We start from the raw sequence: 16,504 nt of genomic DNA on the forward strand, positions 1-16,504 counted from the left end.
AGAGAGAGCATTGCAATCGATCTCAGTAAACCACTGGGAATTGTCTCTCCGTAATCACATTGCATACTTTCTGTCTATCTACTATGAGGATAAACTGCAGCAGCAGGAATCGGCTAAGCGCACCAAAGTGTCATGAAAAGGAATTCCAAATGTGTTCCATTGTGGCCGAATTTGCCAGTTGCTTTTGGCAATTATTCATTCAAGTTTCAAGATTGATTTTGCTAATTTGGCTTTGGTAGTTTATAGACGAATGACAAATTGTTTTAATGCTCACGAAATGATTTTCAGTGTTAAGAAGCTCTAAAAGCATTAATATTGCCAGGAGTTTGGCTCTCATTTTTTTACGGAATTCAAAAATGGAAAATTTAGTGGAATTCACCTCTCTCTCTCTCTCTCGCTCTCTCACACATATTCGCTTAAACTGCGACTATCCTTTTCTGTTTGAGGGCTGAGTAAGTTAGATTTGTTGTTTACATATTTAGTTGGTTTTTAATTTTATTTAATTGTTTTAAACACTACAATTAATTTGTTAAAAGGCCATAAAACAAAATTTTTGTTTTTAATGTGTATGTATATGTATGATTGTGTGTGTGTGATTGTGTGTGTGTGTGATTGTGTGTGTGTGTGATTGTGTGTGTGTGTGTGATTGTGTGTGTGTATGTGTGTGCATGAGTGGGTATGTTACGAGAGAGTTGTGCATATATTGTTTGCAAATTTTGTAGTTATTCTTCTGCTTGTTTCTGTCTGATTCGGTTTACAATATGCGTAATAAATTTGTGAATCTTACAATTAGAATGGCAAACAATAATATTTTCAATAAGTTTTTTGTTTTTCTTGTTGCATAAGGATGCGATCATGTTTAAAGCATTAATGTTGCGAAATCAAAATTTCTGCATATTTCTGTATTGCATATTTTAGTATATATGTTTGTGTGTGTGTGTGTGGGTGTATGTGTGTGTGTGCGAGTGTGTATGTGTGTGTTTGTGTAAGTTGTGTTAGTTGTCTCTTCTTTTTTTGTGTCGTTTTTTTTTGTTTTTCTTAATTGTTTTTTTTTTGGTTGTTTTTGAAACGATATTCAATAAATTATTAATAAACAATTGAAAGGTGTTTGAAATAAAGATGTGCCGCTACTTTTGCCGTAGTTCTTTTGTTTTGTGTTCTTTCTTTTGTTTCTTGTTTGCTGTTGTTGCTGCTTCTGTTTTCTGTTTCTGCTTTACTACTGCTTTTGCTATTATTCATTCATTTAAGAAGGACGTCAATTCAATGAGGGCAAATATTCATGCCAGTTGACCTCAATGTTGGGCCACTTGGTCTGCAGGCAAGTGACCATCGGATTTGAAGTGCATATTGACTTGAGATCACCTTCCAGCAGTATGGCCGAGCCACAATAGTAACGCACCTGTAAGCAGTAAACAGCAACATTTAACAAAAATATGAGTCATTTTGTCAATCAATGATCAAATCGAGACCTCTTCAAAATCTTTAATATAGGGAAAAATACTCTTATTTTCGAAATACTCGAATAATTTTAGAAATATAAAGCTGATAATAATAATGTAATAAGAATAAATATACAAATTAATAAATTTCAATCAAATGTTCATAATTTTTAAACTGCTTTAAGTTTGTTTTTATAGCATTTTCCAAAATATATGTGTGTACTATTATTATTATTATTATTATATATATATATACACACATATGATACTACTATTATTTGGAACGCAGCTGTATATGGGCAAGGAATTGTTTATTTCAACAATCAGCGAACATGTGTTTATAGTGTAACCTGATTTTCGGCTAGTTCCTATGGCAGCCCCAATATAAACGTTCGATCAGAACCACACCGATGTGCTATCTAATCTGGATGAAATTTCTTGAGTACAAACATTAACATTCCAATCAAAAAATAAAGTTTACTGGCTTGAATATCATATTTCGAGTACATCCAAAAAGATCTAGCTCCAAGAGTAGAAAGATTGCAGCTGATTCATGGGATATTTATAGAACTGTTTACGCGATGGGATAAATGAGAGTGAATGATGCCCACCTTGTTGCTATCATTGGAACCGGGTATGCCATTGTAATGCAGCAGGTCGAATGTATCCGGCGTTGAGCGGCGCTCCAAGGGAAAGAATTCATCCATGAAGCCGTTAAGGAGTATAATACCGAGATTCTCTGGATCCAAGCGCTTCTGCATGAAATTGACACTGTGCACAGTTAAGGAGGAGATGGGTAGGAGGTGCAATTAGACATTGGCTAAAGAGCAGAGTTCAGGACAAACTTACTATCCCGGCTCGCTGACCAAATTCAACGCGGCTAGCACATCCCGCAGCAAGGTGCTCGATATGAAATTGTTTCCCTCCGGATCATATGACTTGAAGATCCGACGTCCCGTCTCCGATGCTGTCTCTGGCGAGACGAGCCTCTTTTCGTTGCTAAACAAAACTGCGCAAAAAACAAACAATTGTTTATGTAAACATTGTTATTGTAATTAGATGACTGCAATAGCTTACCAGTTAAATGCGTATCGGAGCCCATGACCCAAACTGGATAGCGTGGATTCTTGAAGAAGGAGCCGACTGTACAGTAGCGCATCTGTTCCATCAGTGTAATGAATCCGATGTCGCTCTGTTCGCAGATGCCGCGCAGCTTTAAGCCGCCCACATCCTGCTCATTGTCCCAGACATGCGCTACGGCGCGTCCCGTTAGCATCAAATTGATTAGCGACTGTGCCCCATAGCCATATGTGCTGTGTATTTGCGGCTCCGATAGATCCGATATATCCGCTGTGACCAGTTCGGTGCCCTTGGTAAGGAATACCGAATACATAAACAACAGCACACCATACGTATTTGACAGCTGACTATAGTTATCCAGATAGTGGCGTGCCACATCCGCAACATGCTCAAAGTGCAGTGTGTGCAGGCGCTCATGAAATTGTTCTGGTGTCAGATCCAAATTCAAGCGATTCCCTGTACCCAATGCATTTTTACTGCTGCCAGCAGCAGCAGCAGCAGCAGCAGTCGGATCAGCAGTCGGAGAAACAATCGAAGTAGCAGCAGCAGTCGATGCAGCATCCGCATCAATTCCTGTACCAGTTGACTCCTCCGCCTCGGTGGCCGCCTCAATGGCATCGGCGACGGTGGGAGGCGTCAGGCGACGCTCTTTGGTTGATCGCCGTTGCAGTGTGACAATCTTAAAGCGCGGCGCACGGCAATTCTTCAAGATGTTGCACAGCGCCTCGATGAGCAGTTTCTGGCATTTCTCACTGGTCAGCTGTTGCAATTTTAAAGCGAATCATTTGAAATAATTGTATTATGGAACTGGATTTTGTTGGATTACCTTTGTTAGTTGAATACCTGGCATATCCACAATAATTATCTTAAGCAAGTACGCCTGCACGGGCGCTATCACAGCACAAGGACCGCCCTGTTTTTGCACCAATGCCGAGGGCTCCACATCACTAAACTCAAAGCCTGCAATATATACATACATATACACACACACACACAGACGCACGCACATGAGTGAAAAGCGCGCGCTGTTTGAGGGGGGCGGGAGGGATTGCAAAACTGGGTGTGGGTGGGGGAGGAGTTGGTGGGTGGCTAGTTGCATAGACTTACCTTGAGACCAACGCTTGAATACATCTTCGCGCACACTGGCGCCCCACACCAACTGTTTAATTTCGCGCAGTTCACGCATATCATGCTCATTGCAACGCACCAATTGTTGTTGTTGCTGTTCTTGCTGCTGTTGTTGAGGATGCCCAGCTGTCGCTGATCCACTGGCGGTGGCCATGGCTAGTTGCTCTTGTTGCTGTTCGGCTGTTGTCTGCCTTTGAGGTTCCAAGGCTTTTGACACCAACTATTCGAATCACAAAATAATGTATTCGCCTTTATCGAAATCGAAATACAATAAACGCAAAGCCAACTATTTAGGTTGGCATCTTATTTGGCTGTGCAAATGCAACAGTGTAGGGAGATGTACAAAATATGGGTGCATCAGTGTCTATCGATAATTTGCAACACTAGCGACGACACTCAGTCAATGTCAATTAATCGATGACGCTCACTAAACCATTTTGTTGCACCTTTAAATCGCTAAATATTTAGTAGATAAGTAGGCAACTGATCAGATAACATCAAATAATATCATTAACTTGACAAATTACAGACACATAAATATCGTGTAAAAATATCGATTTATCGATAGGTCGACAACAAACTATCTGCATACAAATAGTTTTTGTGTTTGGCGCACAACATAAATATCGTATTAAAAATCGATATATCGATAGGCTGACAACAAACTATCTGCGTACAAATAGTTCAGTTTTCGTTTTTGGCGCTATGGCGCCGGCCAAAAGGATATTACCCAAAAGCGCCAATACTGAGCGTGGCACCCCCGCATCTGTGGCAAGTGGCAAGTGTCCGTCAGCTGCTGGACGCGTCTACCACTGTCGCAGCTGCCTGGTGAGCTTTCCACGATTCGTGGCGTGCAAGGCGCACGAGCAGCTGTGCGTGGCCCGAATTGCCCGGCTGTTCATGTGCAACTACTGCCTCACCATGTACGGCGATGAGCAGCTGCGTCAGCGGCACATACAACGAAAACACGCCGACGGCCGCTTCATGTGCCTGCAGTGTGGCACAGCCGGCAAACGCTACAGCTCCTCCATATTCCTGTACAGGCATGTGGTCTCGTGGCACGGCGAACAATCGCTCTTCTACTGTGCCCTGTGTGCCACGAGCTGCAACGACGCGCGTGCGTTTAGCTGCATGGACGGACTGATGGGACATGCGGAGAGCGAGCATGGTCTGTGCCTGGTTGGCGATGGCCAGAGCGTTGTGGACGAAACGGAGGATTTGGAAATGCTTGAGGAGAATATCGACGAGCTGTTGCCGACGGTTGACTGCGGCGATGATCTGACATTTGGGTGGCCCATGGACCTCGACAAGGAGTCGTGCATCTACGATCCGCAGCTCAAGCCCAGTGCGTATGTTTGTCCAATTTGCGCCAATGGGTTCACCGGCAGCATCTGTCTGCTGAAGCATGTGGAGCTGGCGCATCATCGCAATCCGCTCGACTGCATCTTCTGTGGCAAGGCGCACCAGAGTCGCGAGGCAATCCGTGCCCATCTGCAGCGACAGCATGTCCTGTTGCGCGCCCACATCTGTGAGGTGTGCCAGGCAGACTTCACCACCGCCGATCATCTGGCGAAGCACACGAAAAGCCGGCATCTGGAGCATGCCCACATCTGTCCCGAGTGCGGCAAATCCTTTGCCCAACTCGGCCATCTATCGGCGCACCTGGTCACCGAAAAGGGCCACATGACGTACACCTGCCATCCATGCAACATGCAATTCTTTCGCTACATCGATCTCACCCGCCACAATCAACGGAAGCACTCCACAAACTCTTAAATCAAACATCCATTTTATTTTATTCAATTTTTTTAGATGTTTTCAAACTACTTTTAAATCGTTGTAAGGAAAACATTAAATTGGTAATATTAAAGCAATAGTTTTGTAATTTCTGTAAAATATGAGTTGGATTTTCGCCTAGATAACGTATGTCTATTTAAAAAGTGGTTTGACTTTCAACGTTTTGGGTGAGCACGCACTGTTAATTAACAGCGCACCTGCTGCACCCATCGCTTGCACACGCAACGCAACGGAAGCTTTAACAGCTACTGTAACAGCAAGAGACGATTTGATCGCAGCAGCCACGGGAGCGAACTGAGAGCGTCGGAGCGCAACAGCGACGAAATGTAAACGTTATTGTCATTTAAAGTCTCACTGATGGCCAACACAGAGGACAGTTTTTAACGAATCGTGCAAGTGCTTGGATTGGTTGACGCCGACGTTGCCGTTGCCGCCGACGCAGCTGTCGAACAGTTAAAAAATACTTGTTTTGTGTTGATTTTACGTGCATTCTGTTAAAACTTGAAAAAATACAAACTCTTTTCAAAATTGCTCATCTGTGTGTTAACTCACTATTGAGAGCTGAAGTTTCGCGTAAGTGCATCCGCTAAATATACTAAATTCCAACTTAAAAACAATAAAGTTGAGCTTAATCCACCCAAATACAAATACAGTGGCGTTTACCGATCCGGCGACCCTCAGCAGCTAACAACTTTTTGTTATTGTCTATTGTTTTTTTTTTTTGATCTGAATTGTTTTTGTTTTTATTTTTAAATTGTTTTCCATTTGGGTGCTCTGACTAGTTAAAAAGCTTTCGTTGTTTTTTTGTTTGGTGACTATTTGAAACCAAAAGCAGAACAACTTTTTATCAGTTATCACACCGAACTGTAACTGTTGTTCTTAATTTCCTTGAAAGTGAATAAACCCGAAACCCGCAAAAAAAAATACAATAACAATAAATATATATATATAAAAAAAAACCCGTGCAAGTCGTTACGCTTCGCCTATTTTATGCTATTCAAAGTTGATTTTAAATCGACAGAGACTTGAAGTAATTTATTTAGTCAAACACCGGTTGTAAAGTGTGAATTTAATTAGCCGATGTGAATATCGGAGAAAATCACGAATAAGTTCACTTTGCACACACAGTTTCCGATTAATTCCGCTTCTGCCCAAGGACGTAACCAGGGGGTAGAGGAGTTAAGGGGGTTGTTATGATGCAAACGCATCTGAAATTAAGTCGCATTTTCGTCCGAAATTGTTTCGATCGAATTTGTTGCAATATAAATGTGTGGTGGGGTTGGGGGTTGATCCCTCTTCCTACACCTGCTTACGCCCATGGCTGGTGTTGATCTCAAATGTGTCAAGCTTTAATCTCGTGTAATTAAAAGTGCGGAAAAATGAAATCCGAATCTTTTACAACTTAATATAGAATAAAAACCCAGACTATAATGGAAATGAAGCTATATACTTTCCAAAGCTTCACATACATAGTTACTTTAATCGGAATTCTGGAATTTTGTATTATGATCGGCAAATCCTTTACACTTTTTGCTCCATCTTTTAGTATATGTTTCCCATTGACTTTTGCTAAATCGCCTTCCCGGGTTTTTTTTTGCTCTCGACTAGTCGGGGAAGGAGCACTGATCAACATCAGAGTGATCACCAGCAAGTTAACAGCCATATTAGAGACCCATATCACCAAATCCATCATTTATTTTGTCAAATTGCTGCATCAGTCGCCCGCCGCTCCTCCTCCACATCCCCCACCTCAGATGAATGTTTGTTATTATACAAAACATAAAAAAATGCGCTCTTTTCTTGCACATACAAACCAATTCCATAATACCCATTGCTCGTAGTATCAATTTGTGCATTCTTTAAAGTGAATCATTCACTCAGTTATTTTTATATAAAATGTATATAAAACACGTAATACAATTTAATGGAACTATTTATGTAGATAACAAATTTAAATGTATCATGAAAATTAATTTTGATTCGATGAGTATAGATATTTGCGTAGGCTAATTAAATAATACCTTCGGCGAATACAGGGTATCTAGGCTATTCGAGCACTGCTCACAAAATCACTACTTATTCCCATAACTGTAATTGATTTGCCTTTCTGTGTGAGCTTCGCGCAGACGCTGCTATTATCCGCCCACTGCTCACAGCCCTCTGCCTCTGCCGATGCATCTACCTCCGTCCTTGCCTCTGCCTATGTCTGTGGCCCTTTTTTTTTGCTGTTATTACAGTTGGATGTTATTATCCCAGCAGCGCAGCGAAAAGACACCATTACGAATTCGATTCGTAATCTATTCTTTGTAGGCATATACTTTTCCATAAGCACCTTACTTTTGAATGCAGAGAAGGTTTTTTTGTGGCTTACAGGCTCGCATACCTTGTGTGAAGGATCATAATTGCAATACTATACGACTCCATCTACCAAGATCTACTATTGTAATGCAGTTCCAAAAACGGAAAAGTGTTTCAATAAGAACATACCAGTTTATTTTATTTTTCACTACACATATTGCATATCCGTTAAAAAAGAGTACTTCAATAAGCAAAAGGCACTAATTCAAAGATATTGTAAAATAGATATGAATCCAATACAAATAAGCGCTTGACTTAGACTACATGCAAGACTGTAGTATTTATATTTATTTATTTAATGTCAACTAAAGTCAGTCGACACAAAAAAAAAATACAAAACTAAAAAAATTGATTAAATCAAATTAAAAATGAGTTTAAATTGAGAAGAAATATGTATTCGATTACTAGGTAATCGATGTAATTAGGTAATTAATTACTTTAATTACAGAATGCATTCTGTAAAGAAGAAACATTCACTAGTTCGCAGCTGGGTATGTTGTTGTTGTTGTTGATGTTGCTGCTATTGTTGTTGTCGCATTGCTAACGAATTAAATGAAATTGGGGGAGCAGCAAAGTTCATGATATCTCGTGGCGACAGCTTACCTGGCAGCGCTGCACGCGTCGACAATAGCATGACGCATCGCTCAGCAATGTCTCTCTCCCTCTCTCACTCTCTCCATCTGTCTCTGGGAGAACAGGTAAAACCGCAGCGACAATCAGAAAACACAAAACGCATTGTTTTATTAATTAAAGCGTGCTTAATTTGTAATCTGTACCCAGCCAGCGTCGCCATAGACGTCATTGGCATGCGCGACGGCGGCAGTTGCTCGCTGCTGCTCGCTGCTGACGATACCCATGACTAAATAACGAACGGTTTGTGATAAGCGCATTGGCAAATTAATTCACGAAACATACATTTGCACGTACAGACTAACCCTTAATGAGCATTTAACCAGCTGCATAGGTAAATACATATAAATATATTTTTATATTATATTATATTAAATATGGCAACAAACAAACTAACTTGCTGCTAGCAGAGGCAGAGTCAGTACCATCAATAACCTTGAGTCACACTAACAGTGCCCTGTTAACTGACTCACGCAGGTGAACAACATACGTACGAGCGACAACAACAAACAGCAATTCTGCCATATCAATTAGCATTTGTTTGCTTAATGGCACCGTAGAGAGAAATACATGTGTAAGAGAGAGAAGGCTGGCTCATGATTGTCGTTTGTGTCTCACTGATTGCACAAATAATCACTTGCACGCGTGCGCATGTGTTTTACAGTTGCATACAGGCATAATCAGGCGTTTATAACTGTACACAAATACTTATATATATGTGCGTATGTATATGTATTTGTATATACAGCTGTATTTATGTTATTATCGTTCGAAACAAAGCTTTTATTTCTGAAGTTTTATGCAAACTTCCCTTACCGTTAGACTGTGCGTCTGTTGTTCTTTTAAGCTCGTAGCGCAGCCAAAGCTATTTTTAAACAAGCTGTGCACACACACACTTACACGCATACACCCGCGCAGTGTATCACGCGTCGTCTTCTTCCTTCTGCTTTATGCCTGGAAGTGAAAAATGCCTGCAACTTGTGGGGGGCCATTTTGCATTTAGCACGCTCAATTTATGAATGAATTGCAGAGCATTGTTGTTGTTGTTGTTGTTGTTGCTGTTTTTGCAACTGCTTAGCTGATAAAGTGCCTTGAGCTATGCGGTATCAGCTATCAGCGCGCATGTATTTATTGTTTTTCTTATGCATCGCATCGCATTATTATCGGCAACAAGCAGCAGCAAACTGAAAGTAAAACGCGCTCACTGACCTATAATAAGAAATTTCATATTTGTGCATGCATTTCGCATCAAATATACATACATACATATGTATGTACATACAAATAAACAAAAATGGTATATCAGAACTTTAATTAAACAAATAATTTCATACTTCTGAGTTCGGGTTAACTCTTGCAAATAAAGAAAGTTGTAGTCGGGTGAGCCCGACTACGATACACCCTGAACCCAGCTGTTATATATATATTATAGTTTTATTGTAAAAGTTGGGCAGTCGATCAACAATATGTCAGTGAATATTATATATATATTAATTGTAAATACCTTTAATTCTCTCGCTAAAAGGAGTAGTTTTTCGTTCTGGAATCCATTCTGTGTCAATGCCAATAACTTGATATATGTATGTGTGTAATTAAAAGTCCACTTTGATCGCATGCATTTGTTCTAGTTTAATAATCAACTCTGTAACAAGCGCGTATTTAATTTGACTTCAGTTATATGAAACAAACACAACAAAATAATCAATGTAAGACGTTAATATTAATCACTATTTACGTATAATTTATAATTAGAAAATTGCAGTATTTCCTGATCATATAAAAAACAAAAATATCTTATCTTTATTAATTATGAGCATTATGAATCAGAAATTACAATTTCCCCCTCTGTTTTTCGAGTCATACCCTGAGCTTTTGGTTTTGCCGGCTTTTCCCTTTGGGTTTCAATCGTTTCCTGTCCACTTGCAAGAATTCTTGGTTTTGGTTAAATTTGTCCAGCTGATTTACGGGTAAGAGCAACCAGGTCAACAAAACAAACATTGTCCATTCATGGCCAAAGGTATGAAGTAAGCGATTGACTCGCATATCAAAATACCCAGTACTGGTACCAGTCCACCAAGGGCATATACACTTGCTTGGAGTATGACAGGCCGACCTAATGACGGGATCAAATAATTTCAATTAGTGATTTTGATTTTAAATTCTTACTAAATGCAATCACCGAATATATGTACATATAAAGTAGTAGTTAATTGCACACGGAATAAAACCGTTTTTAGATCTATATATTTTTCCACTGATATTTATACCCTGAACCCATTGGAAATGGCTAAAAAGAGTATAATGCCCTTCTGCTTGAGTATGTAAAATGCAAAAGGAGCATCTTCGACCCCATAAAGTATATATTATTGATCAGAATCAAAAGCCGAGTCGATATAGCCATTTTCTTCACTGAATAACTGTCTTCGTGTCTCGTATAACGATACATTTATATTTTCAATAGCAATAAAAGCCAGAGGTTTTTAATTGATATACACTAACATATTTCCGATCAACTGCTAAAATTCCATCAAGATCGGATGCGAAACGTCCAAGTTATATCGTAATCGAGCACATCGGGTACTCGAGTCGTACTCGACTGCAGCATTCTTACTTGTTTTCACATATAGAGAATGCTGGGTATTTCAAATACGATCAACTATTGTGATTTTGAATTGCCACGCAATCATTTTAATGATGTACTTATTGATATGCCTGACGCATGATTGTTAGCCCAGACACTCACACACACATGTATAGAGAGAGGGTGTTTATTTATGATAAGACTGTATTTGTTGTTGTTCTTGCTGCGTTGCGTGTACTTTTTTGTATCAATGTCAAGTTAACCATTTCAAAAGCTTTTTGTCATTTACAGTTGACAACAAATACAAATACAAATACAAAAACTGACCCCAATTCGTGTTGCGCCGTCTGTATGCAGGTATGTGAGTGGCTGTATGTGTGTGCGTACGTGTGAACACCTGTTGGGCGCACACACACACAAGCATATGCAAGCACCCACATCGCGACTGACGTGACTTCTTGCTCATTATAAATTTAGCCATAAATCAGAGGCAAGACAGTTGCATAGTTTTTTTTTTAAGCTTTAAAAACAAACATGTTAATTAAGTGACGTATGTAAATACACTACCCTTTTCCCGTCCACTCTCACTCTCACTCCCACTCTCACTCTCTTTCTCTTTCTTTTTCTCTATTTGCAGACAACATTTGAGTGACAGCGATATCGCAGCGACGTAACAGTACAGTACATACGTTAACAGCGAATCAACAACCGTTCACACCGCTAACATCAGCAATGACACAAACCCAGCACACAACGCGCAGTTGCAGCAGCAGCAGCAGTAGCAATGATTTAAAGCATGCGCAGCAGCGACGCCGCCGTCAAATGTCAAGGCAATTTAATATAGTGCTCCTAGTACTGCTGCTGCTGAACAGCTGGATGGGAACAGTTGCAGGCGCTGCAACGGCGCAGTCGCGTTTCTTTTATACGGCTGCAGAGACACAGCAACAAACACAGACAAGCGATCCGGCTGCTGCCGAAGTCGCCGCAGAGGCAACCAGCTGCTGCCCGAGCGCAACCGATGAGCCTGTAACGGTGAGCCAGCAGTGCATTAAGAGTAAACATTTCTCAGATGGCGCCAATGCTTTGCATATTTGGGTCAGCTTTCAGCTCGTCGTCGTCTATCACATTTCTTGCACCCATCTGACTGTGTTTGCTCTGTGATGTTCTGATAACGTCACGCGAATAGACAGAGGCGCCGTCTATCCCCCTCCTCACCCCAGCACCACCCACCCCACCCCACCCCACATTATGTCGCACTACGACGTTTTTTAATTAGGCGTTACTCATTTTATATTTGTAGCTCGCATTTGTATTTGCTCAGCAATTGTTTGCGTTCGTCGCAATTAAAAGATAAATCCCAAGACTCAAGCTTGCATAAACAAAAAGGCTCAAGAGCAGCATACGTAGCGGAATTGATAATAAATGGTATTAACAAATAAATAAACAGGGATACAAATCCGTATACAAATACAGGTATACAAATACAGTTAGTGCAAAACAATGGATCTTATTTCGCTGCTTATCTTTTGCAAACGGTTCTTTTTTCTTTACCGATCAAATTACGTCCGGAAATTGTTGTTATTGTTGATCCTATTGCTGCTCATTCCATTATAGCACACAAAATAGTTGCGGAAATTTCTTTCAAAACCCCTTTTGGAGAAAGTTGTACTTTTAATTATAATTCCCATTTATTCTTGGCTACTTTTCCTTCAACTTTAGCTGTTAACTTTACTTTAATAGCTGTATTGAGATTAGCTGTATTTAATCATTAATTAATTATTTGTATTCAACTTTGTTGTTTTTATTTTGAATCAAAAAGTCACGTAAATTTCTCTGGTGCCAGTGAACTTTACAAGCTAATTATTTAGCGAGCAAAAGGCAGCCGTGAAACGGAAGTTTGAAATGGCGCCACCAAATGACTCATCTCCAACGGACGGCAGTCGCAGCGACTTCAATGCCGACGTGTTAACCGGTCAATTGGTCAATTGGTAAATTGGAATTAATCCGACTGACACCAAAAAGGCACGTGCACCGGCGGCAACCATAATGTGGAGCATTCTGTTTGCAGTAACTGTACCTGCAAAAGTTGTATCCAAATCATTATAAAATTGGATGCGATGCGCGTGTTTCTTGGAATCTCTGCTGTTAAATCGAGGCGCAATCTGTCTGCGACTAGTGACTAATCAGCTAAGCTGCCTTGGCAACTGTAGATTGTCGCAAATATCATCTATGTGCAGGTGTTTCTTTCTTTTTTTTCTATGCTTTTGTTTGCTTTTTGTTGTTTTCTGCGAAGCGAAATAATAATAATAATAATAAGAATTATGCCAGGCATTTTCTGCCATAAAACTTTCTCATCTTGCCACTACTTTTACGATGTGTTTTTTTTTTTAGAAAATTGATTTTTATGCATCCTTTGGTATTTTTAGGAAAGTATTTGAAGCGTAATCCTTTTCAAAGGGTGGCTCAGCAATCGTTGTGCCTAAACTAGTAAATGTTGAACTTTCCAAGTCAAATGTTTTTAAGATCCAAATGTATAATACTAGAATAGAATTATATCAAGCTTTATCAAGCATTCCACAAACCATTTGCATTTTGTCACTTACAAATCGATGTTTTTTTTCGTTTCACATTTCCAAATTGATTTTTATACTTCTGTAAGGATAAAACATGTGATTCTCTCTTAAATAAGGTTTCAATACGGATTCCTAAACGACAGTTGACAGTTTTATTAATCAAATTTGTAGGAACTACATTTAAACTGATATTGAATTTTGTTCGCACAGCTTACGTCGGATTTGGGCAATATAACAGCTGGCTATGATGGAACAGACGGCTCCGCCGAGTCCAAGGGTATGCCATAATTGGAATAGATCACATTAAGCCACAACAGCTAATCAATTCCTCTATTCCAGAGATCTTTAAGCGCAGTGTGAAACGTCGTAAGTGCAACACACACACACACACACACACACATACAGTTGCAATCAAAATAATAGAAGTGCCTAAAAATATGTTTTGGAAAATATTAAAAGAACACATACTTAAAAAATATAGTTAAAAAAAATGACACACATTTGATTTGACCACAAGCCATTAATGCTGAAGATAATTTATATTCAATTATTATTTTATATCATTATAATAGTTGTGAAGTCTGCTCAGCTTTATTTGAAAACATTCCCAGATGAGAAAGCAAACATTTTTTTTTTGCATAATTGCATTTTTCTTTATGCTTTTTTATTGAAATACTTTGAAAAGCAGCAGTACTATTTTTTTGACCGCTACTGTAGATGCTCGGCCAGTGACTAATTGATTGGGTTTCTCTCATTTAACAGGCGTAAAGGATGCGGTGTCGGCAAGCTGCTCACCGCAGCCAACCATTGTGGAACTGCTGCCGTTAGCGAGAGAGGCGGACGAGGAGACCTCTGTCAATGTGCATTATCGGCCGCAGTGTACGCGAATCAATAGGTGCAATGGATGCTGTGGTGTCGCCCTCTCGTGCCAGCCGACGCAGACGGAGATGGTGGAGATGTGCGTAAAGAGAACGCACGTAGAGATGCCCGGCAAGGTGACCTGTGTCATTGTGACTGTGGAGAAGCATTTGGCGTGCAAGTGCGATTGCCGTAAAAAGCCCGGCGATTGCAATCCGTACCAGGAGTACCGCAAAGATCTGTGCCGCTGCGAGTGCACCAATACGGATGCGCGCGACAAGTGCCTGCAGCATTCGGATCTCAAGTATTGGGATCCTGCCAACTGCACCTGCGCCTGTCAGCACAATCAAAGCTGCACCACCGGCACTGACTTCGATGAGGCGCTATGCAAATGCACTGATGTGAGTGACGCCCCCGCCTCCGTGCTCGACCCCGCCACCGACATACCACCCACAACTGATTTATAGATTGATTGATAGAATCATTAACTTAACGCGGTTTCGGTTTCGGTTCCGGTTCCGGTTCCTGTTTCGGTTGCGGTTCTGCACCTGGTTGTGGTTTCTGGTTGTTTCTTATTTATTTTTTTTTGGCTGGTTAATGGTTTGTTTTTTCTTTTACCCATCTACAATGCAATTAGATATATGTATGTGTATATATATATATATATATATATATATATATATATATATATATATATATATATATATATATATATATAAGTATATGTATGCATATATATATATTTGTAGTCTTTTCATTTGTTTATCTTGGTTTAAGTTTCATTGCATAATTGTGTCATTGTCTATAATTTATTTAAATTGTACTTTTGTTCTATTCTCTTTTATGTCTAATTTTAGATCAAAAGTCTCGAGTATTATTCCTAGAATAAACATAGATCCGAATGTTTGTTGTTGCAATTGCAAATTCTCAAAAAAAGGCAGCTTTCTTTGAAGAAATTTCGAAAATTTCTCATTATTTTTGTATACCATTTTATATAGCAACAACAAACGACTTGAATTAATCAAAATCTGACCAAGCAAAATTCAAAAATTAAAAAAATAAATCGATAATGATAAGATTATAATAATTGGAAACCATATAAATGAAAATGTTGTTTGAAATTCAAAGTTTAAAATCAATGTACAAAAAATTAGGAACCTTTTGATTTGAGCCTGATTTGAGGCCATAATACAACGTTATTTTTGTTGCATTGTGTGAGTATTTGTTATGTTTTACCATAGAAATAAAGCCCTAATCCTTCATTTCCCGCATGTGCTTCAATTGTGTGTGTTTCCCAATTGTAATCTTCCCAGCTTGATATACATCCGCATATTTTTCCCATTTATGCTAGTTAACGGCAATTAGCATATACTATATGTATATAGTATATATATATATATGTATTACATATTGTATATAAACAAGCATTAATTATCTCAATATTTCCACACCTAATCGCAGCGATCGGCATCTGGCAGCAGCAGCAATATTGCGGATCGGAGGCGCTTCATCGTCCAGGCCGTGGCCTTGGAACCGGACAATAGCACCCTGTACAGCGTTTAGGGAGCGGATCATTCAACTGGCGAACCTGTACTGAACGTTTACATTAAAGCATGCCTATACAGAAGTGCTTTATATTATTTATAAAACATATAGCTTTATTACATAATCTAGCTACACTCACAAAAAATTCCTCATTTTTCAGTATTCCATCTTGTTTTTTGCAATTTTCATCTGTTTACTATTTAAGGGATTTATTGTGTAGCTTCTACACAGCTCGTCCTCGTCCATTCCATTTCAAAATTTATTTTAAATGTTTTTTTTTTTAATATTTTTTTTTTTGATTTGGCCCATTAAAGTTTGACAAGTTTCTATGATCATGCTTGTTAGTGTAGTTTAGGATCTGATTGATGTGTGAACTAATTTTAAGCTGCTTATTATCAACGTTAATATTATTGATATGTATAATAAATTTGTTTCTTTCGTTTTCGTTGCATTCCTGAAGCGAGCAAATAAAGTTGAATTTATGTACGCGATTATGTTTTGTTTGTTTTTGTTTT

The 16,504-nt window shown here is 39.3% G+C and overlaps 3 protein-coding genes across 5 annotated transcripts; 2 read left to right on the forward strand and 1 right to left on the reverse strand.

The window, feature by feature from the left end:
- Positions 1-477: 477 nt before the first annotated feature.
- Positions 478-4,003, reverse strand: LOC6566229 (ubiquitin carboxyl-terminal hydrolase MINDY-3 homolog). Its single transcript, XM_001991956.2, has 6 exons — positions 3,627-4,003; positions 3,346-3,479; positions 2,517-3,279; positions 2,289-2,448; positions 2,051-2,210; positions 478-1,399 (listed from the first exon to the last, which is right to left on the reverse strand). The coding sequence occupies exons 1-6, from the start codon at positions 3,799-3,801 to the stop codon at positions 1,256-1,258; spliced, it is 1,536 nt and encodes a 511-aa protein (XP_001991992.1). The 5' UTR covers positions 3,802-4,003; the 3' UTR covers positions 478-1,255.
- Positions 4,004-4,304: 301 nt separating this feature from the next.
- On the forward strand, positions 4,305-5,521 carry LOC6566240 (zinc finger protein 202). Its single transcript, XM_001991957.2, has one exon. It carries the CDS (start codon positions 4,353-4,355, stop codon positions 5,421-5,423), a length of 1,071 nt encoding a protein of 356 aa, XP_001991993.1. The 5' UTR covers positions 4,305-4,352; the 3' UTR covers positions 5,424-5,521.
- A 301-nt stretch (positions 5,522-5,822) lies between these two features.
- Positions 5,823-16,483, forward strand: LOC6566241. Of its 3 annotated transcripts, none has more exons than XM_001991958.3 (6): positions 5,823-6,017; positions 11,651-12,045; positions 13,797-13,863; positions 13,926-13,952; positions 14,349-14,845; positions 15,906-16,483. In XM_001991958.3, the coding sequence occupies exons 2-6, from the start codon at positions 11,746-11,748 to the stop codon at positions 16,005-16,007; spliced, it is 993 nt and encodes a 330-aa protein (XP_001991994.1). In that variant the 5' UTR covers positions 5,823-6,017; positions 11,651-11,745; the 3' UTR covers positions 16,008-16,483. The 3 variants fall into 3 exon arrangements, 2 of the variants coding, with proteins under 2 accessions (XP_001991994.1, XP_043071953.1); XR_004365300.1 differs by having other exon boundaries at positions 5,840-6,017; positions 14,349-15,044; positions 15,906-15,920; XM_043216018.1 differs by lacking the exon at positions 15,906-16,483 and adding an exon at positions 15,302-15,400 and having other exon boundaries at positions 5,840-6,017.
- Positions 16,484-16,504: the final 21 nt, after the last annotated feature.

The sequence above is a fragment of the Drosophila grimshawi genome, unplaced genomic scaffold (assembly GCF_018153295.1).
Source record: "Drosophila grimshawi isolate 15287-2541.00 unplaced genomic scaffold, ASM1815329v1 contig_848, whole genome shotgun sequence".
NCBI lineage: Eukaryota > Metazoa > Arthropoda > Insecta > Diptera > Drosophilidae > Drosophila > Drosophila grimshawi.